We start from the raw sequence: 6,135 nt of genomic DNA, 5'->3' as shown, positions 1-6,135 counted from the left end.
GGCTCGTTCCCCGCCGGGGGTCGCCCGCCCCGCCCTTCCGCTCCGCCCCGTCTCCACTCCGGCCTCTGCTTCTCCTCTTTCTTGTCCTCCTCGTCCTCTCGTCTGACGCGAGGAAAGAGAACTTGGCCTTCTGCTCCTTGAGGAGCATCTCGATGCGGGAGTCCAGGCTGCTGCTGTGGTAGACGAACGGCAAGCTCTCATTGGTGGAATCCGGCTCCGGGGAGGCGGAGTCCCGCTGCGGGGGTGGCGGGGGGCTGGAGGAGGAGGGGAGGTGGTGGGGGAGCGAGACCGAGGAGGGGGAGTTGGAGGAGGAGGCGACGGAGGGATGAGGCGGGGATGAGGGCGGCGGCGTCTTGGGGGGCGGCGGCGGCGTGCTGGGACGGCGTTTGGGCTTCGTCCACTGCTCGTCACGAGCGGGACTGTCCTGGTTGAAGTCCAGTGTTCCGAGGGTTTCGGCGACGGCCGCCGCGATGACGGAGGCGGGCGGGAGCGGCGGCGGCGGCGGAGGGGGAGGCGGGGCAGAGCGCCGTGGTGGCCGTAGTCCTTGTCGGCGCCGGCCGCGGGCGCCGAGCTTCTCTCGGCGAGGCCGGAGCCGCCGAGACGAGCGGAGCCGTCCAATCCCTGAGGAGGCGCCGGGGCCGGCTCTTTGGAGGAGGAGTAGGCGGAGTAGGAGGACGGGGGCGGGGACATGCTGTTGGAGGACGAGCGGTACGAGTTGGAATTGTACCGGGGGTCGAGCTGTTGGAGAAGTCGCCGTCGCGGTCGCGGTCTCGATCGCGGTCCCGGTCGTGGCTGCTCCTCCTGCGGCCGCCGCCGCCGCCGTGGTGGTTGTGAGAGTGGTGGTGGTTGCGGTGTCTCTGGTGGCCGTGCTCCCCGGAGCGGGAGCCCACGCTGTCGCGCCGGTAGCCCCGCTCGTCCCGGCGGTCCGAGTGGTGGTGGGAGTGGTGGGAATGGTACTTGGAGGAAGAGTTCGTGTCCTGCTGGTGATGGTACGACGACCTCCGGGACGCGATGCCCCCGGGGCCGTACCGGCCCCCGAGTCCCTGTCGCGCTCCGCTCGGGGGCGGGCGGCGGCTCGTACTGGCCGCCCAGGGGGGGCGGCGGCATCGAGGAGTGGTGCGCCGCGTGCGGCCCCGGCCCCCCGCCGCTGGGGTAGGGCGGGTAGCACGGCGGCTCGTTGGGACGGAACGGGGGGGTTGGGGGGTACATGGGGCGACCGCGGTGGTACACCGTGGGGTCCTGCGCATCGTCAGAGTAGCGGGACATTTTAAACCCTCCGACGGTGGACGAGACGGCAGAAGACGAAGACGAGGAAGGCAGCATGTCCTGCGGTGGGTAGCCGCTCCCCAGGTTCCCAGCACTGTAGCCAGCATGTCTGCGACGCAGGATTCAGACAAGAGCTGTCAGTCTGGGACTTACAACAACACGTAACAAAGTGCTTGAACAGAAAATGAAAAAATGTGCCGGATCAATAACCGACCTGCTGCCGGTGTAGCCCGAGTCCTGTGAGAAGGGAGTCCCGGACCTGGAGCTGTACGGCGTTCCTCCGCCGCCCTGCGACGAAGCGGAGGAGCCCGGTGTGAAGGGGCCCGCGATGGGGACGGCGGCGGCGTGTCCAGACGCTGGTCGGCAAAGCCGGCGTCCGCAGAGCAGGGGGTGATGTTCCCAGATGTGAGCGCCTGGACCCCAGCCGCCAAAACCGCCAGCTCACTGGAAAGCCTCCGCCTGATTTCTGCGGACTATGGAGAGAGAAATACACACAGTGAGTCAGTCGATTAAAGGAACCGAACAGGCCAGTGTCAATCTACAACCACACAGCGTGCATCGCATGGCGAACGCTACCGTGTCGGGCTGCGGCTGTGCCGGCGCCGGGGCCTGAGGCTGCAGCCTGTCCGTTAACGCCTTCCCTCCCAGAGGCACCGTCTGAGGAGTGTAGGACCCGTTCACGATCAGGTCGTAATACTTCTGCCTCTGTTGGCCTGCGTGAATCGGACAGCACAGAGACGGGGATGGACGGCGGGAAATTAGCTGAACAGATTCAAACGGTCAGGATGTCTCATCAGACGTTCACGAAAAACTGCTGGAAGTTCAGTTCAGGTCCCTTCAATGTTTTTTTTTGTCCTTAAAAATAAAAAACCTTAAACAATGACTCCCATGTGACTTTACGACGAGTCACTTTTGATGCAAAAAAAATATGCAACACAGGAAGCTCTGCACAAACTACAGCTTTTTTTCTCACAAGCAACCGGAAAAGTTGGCAAAAAAAGCTCTTGAGAAATATTCACATTTATTCCAAAGAGAAGATATAAACTTCAAGGAGTAAACATTTCATCAAAAACATTGTGACACGTAAAGGAGATGTGCGTGGATGTGAAGTTTTCCTCCTCCTCTCTCTAAAAACAACTGAGATTCTTCTTGTTCTTGTTTTTGTAGTTTCTTAACTTCAGAGCTTCAGCCAGGTGAGAAGACGCTCCAGAGAGATGCGTCCTCCAGCAGAGGCTGCGGCTCACCTTTGATGTCCAGCTGAGCATGAATGATGTTCCCCATGACGGAGGTGTTGTGCAGCTGCTTGACGGTGTCCTTGGCTCCTCGGTGCTGGTGAACAGCACTCTGGCCAGACCCAGGTGCTTCCTGGTCTTGGGATGAAACAGGATCTCCATCTCCTCCACCTCGCCGAACTTGGCGCACATTTCTGCCAGGAAGGGCTCCTTGATGTTGTCATTGAGTCGGGCGAAGGTCACCTCTTTGAGCGGTATCGGACCCACGTAGAACTCATCAAGCTGTGGAGAGATGCAATGAGGACATTTATTCATTTTAATTTCATCATTTCATTAGATGAAGCTGCAAAAAAATGATTCAGTCCAGTCAATCGAAAAACTGTCAAGCAACAAATATAAATTCTCTAAACCACTGACTGGACAGAAGAAACAACTAACAAAGCCTGCAAAGCTGCATGCAGTATCAACCAATCGTATCTCACATCACGGCCTCCTTTATATCAACAGACATATGGAAAGTTGTTTTAACTGATGTTGACCAATCGGCTCTTACCTTAAACTTGGGCACCGGCAGGGACATCTCTGTGTACCTGGACCACAGTCTCCGAGGTCTGGGGTCCCGCAGGTCACCCACGGGGGGGAATCCAGAGTCCTGAGGAGAGAAGCTGCAGCTCAAGCCGACGGCGCACATGAGAAGTGCATCGTAAGACATACAGAGGATGGAAAGTCCACTCACTGGCACGCTGAAATGCACTCCATCGTATCTGTAGATTTTCTGTGTGACTCGCCGGATAGCTGGGTCCTGAACGAGCTTGTAGCTTTTCCACTGCAAACTGACAGCTTTTTGTGTTTCTGCCCCACTGTCTGGATCCATCCTACAACTGGGTGGAAAACAAAGCCACGTCACAAAAAAAGGTACAAAAGATGGGGGAAAAAAACATCTTGACATTCATCCATGCTTGAGAAAAAAAACTCAAAAAAAAAACCCTATTACCATCAAATCAACCTTTTCAAACTGTCAGTGTATGAACAAAACATTTAGATGATTCATACATAAAAAAATAACTTAAACGTGTTATTAAACAATGATTCACTGTCTATTTCATATTTCACCAAACCATCGTAATCCAAAAGGCTTTGGACATTTTCACCTACTAACTTCAAGGCCAACAGGAAGGATATCTGATCTTATCTCTGATTTCAGGAAAAGAAGAACACTTATACAGGAACTGGGAGAGTAATTGTGCTTAAAGTGAATAGCATGGCATCCTTGAGCATTGAATAACTTAGGATATTTGCAGAAATGGATAATTATCGAGAAAAAACCTGCATTTAAAAACCATCACACCTTTAAGAACAGAACGTAGCTGAAGGCCACCAACAAGCCAATCAGAAAAACCTTTGAAAAGCCCTGATGTTTACAGTCTTTTTTTTTGGAGTCATCCATCCGAAACAACAAATAAACAAATTCACATCCGAGGATCAGAGACAGTACAGAGATCCACACAGATTAAAAAGTGCAGCTAAATCAACAAGAGCAGTGCTATCAGATTTGTAAGTAATGAGTTGTGGTATATTAAAAGTAACAGGAGTCCAGAATGTGGGAACCTGGAATGCTGAAATGTGGTTTTCCACATCAGAATTCCAGCAGCAGAGCTTTGGAATTGCTTAAGAGGGACTTCCTTCTCTGATGAAGAATTACAGACAACTGGCTACGAATGCATGAATGACCGTTTCCAATCTTTGAAGAAAAGCACTGGCCTGATTCCTTGATGTATAGTTCTGTGAAGAGGGAAAGCATGAGAAAATACTACTTATTCATCATGAACCACCCTATGAATGATGTGAAATGTGTTCTGCAGCACAGCATGTCAAATCAAGACATGAAGCTGATGTTATGAGGAATTAGTTTCAGCATAAGAAAGACCAAGTACAGTGGTTAGCACTCTCGCCTCACAGCAAGATGGTCTGGGTTCAAATACCAGCCGGGTCTTTCTGTGTGGAGCCTGTATGTTCTCCTTGTGGTTTGTGGGTTTCCTCTGAGTACTACGGTTTCCCCCCACAGTCTAACATTGACTATACGGGCTTAATATGTGACCCTAGGTTAGTATTCGTGTGTGTGTGGTTTTCTGCCTCCGTTTTCCCTGTGATGGACTGGTGACCTGCGGACCTGTCTGGGATGTACCCTGCACTCAGGTAAGCTGGCATTGGCTCCAGTGTCCAGCAACTCTGAACAAGGATCAAAGATAAATCAATGGAAGGAAAGTCCAGGAGGTAATGTACAGTCATTCCAGGGTTCTGCACTAGCATCACTGGGACTGTGTGGGATTGTATGAGCAGACATTAAAATCTGGGCCAGCTTGCATCCACATGAGAGCTTCACTTACTTTTCCAACCTTCTTAAAGGGATACTTGACAAACTGCGCCAAACCCAAGAAGGGTTGATGCTCGACCAACTCTTGAATATCAATTTCTCCTAACTTCATTTTATGAATTGATAAAAACAAGCTGCTACAACGTGCACAGATGGAAAACAGCGTGTAACCTGTGTAGCAAACTCTCAGGACAGCCCATCACGTCAGCAGAATACAGTGTATCCGTAGAAATAACGGCAGAATCAACCAGGGAGCTCGCGGTTAGGTCGGAGGTTCGTACATGAGGATGAATGGGAGGGGTGGTGTAAAGAGTGACCCAAACACAGAGGGTGTGCGCCTCCGTTTGGACGCTGCGTGCTGTCAAAACAATGAGCAGCGTTACGTCACTGAGCAGATACTTCAGCTAGCGGCTGCTAGCAACGGCTAACGTGCGCCAACAACACGGAGCCAAACTGCGTTTTCCACCGCGCGGGCAGATTTCCCGCTACATGCACTCGATTCGCGTTCCAAAACAGTCCACCAAAATAAAGCGAGCGGCTGCTCAACGTTCACTGCCGCTGAATTAGTTACGCTCAAGCTATGGCAAGTTACCGCTATCCACGGCTAATGCTAGCTAGCATCAAGTTCGGAGTGAAAATTGTGTTCTCCCTCCACCCACATTTGAAATATTTTACCAGAGACATTGGCGGTGTGCGACTCTCTTAGAAGCTCCGGTGGCTTGTTTTGGTTCCAAAGAGGCTAAATTGACACCCCCGCCTCTTGAAAAGCTACTGCCCGCTCATCCGAGAGTAGCAGCCCGCCGCTACAGTGCAGCCAGGCCCGGGAGACGAACCAGAAAAACACAGGAACGGGAGGACTCCGGGCCGGCTCTAAGGCAACACCGACGAGCTAAACCCATACCGCTACTGTTCCGACAGTTAGTCGTGACAGCGAGATGTCTCTCCGAGTCGCGAAGCCATAGTTTTCTCCTTAAAATCCAGATATTGTTGAGAGAGCGGCCATCGCGTAACCAACCTGAAAGCCTCGCCTGTTCTCCATCAGTGTGTGTGAATGCAGCCTACGGCCACCGAGCGGCACTTTCTTCAAAACCGGATAACTATCAAAACTGCAGCAAGACGTTTTACAGTACTTAAATGTTATGTTAAATCAATTTAGCATTTTATCAATTCATTACATAGTTATAACTTTGGTATTATTATTGTTTGAGGTTTAAAAGTAAAAAGCTGGAATCTGCCGGGACGGTTATAAAGCTCGGGGAAACT

General features: G+C 52.3%; 1 protein-coding gene across 1 annotated transcript; it reads right to left on the bottom strand.

Moving 5' to 3' along the window:
- Positions 1-1,598: 1,598 nt before the first annotated feature.
- Positions 1,599-5,922, bottom strand: LOC115386935 (histone-lysine N-methyltransferase SETD1A-like; the record flags this gene model as incomplete). Its single annotated transcript, XM_030089400.1, is given in 7 exon segments — positions 1,599-1,739; positions 1,843-1,979; positions 2,511-2,594; positions 2,597-2,780; positions 3,052-3,150; positions 3,235-3,379; positions 5,888-5,922. Coding segments are annotated over 6 exon segments (783 nt in total), but the record flags the coding sequence as incomplete, so codon positions are not given.
- Positions 5,923-6,135: the final 213 nt, after the last annotated feature.

The sequence above is a fragment of the Salarias fasciatus genome, chromosome 4 (assembly GCF_902148845.1).
Source record: "Salarias fasciatus chromosome 4, fSalaFa1.1, whole genome shotgun sequence".
Lineage (NCBI taxonomy): Eukaryota > Metazoa > Chordata > Actinopteri > Blenniiformes > Blenniidae > Salarias > Salarias fasciatus.
The sequence above is the reverse complement of the archived record's forward strand: the minus strand, read 5'-3'. Positions and strand labels throughout refer to the sequence as shown.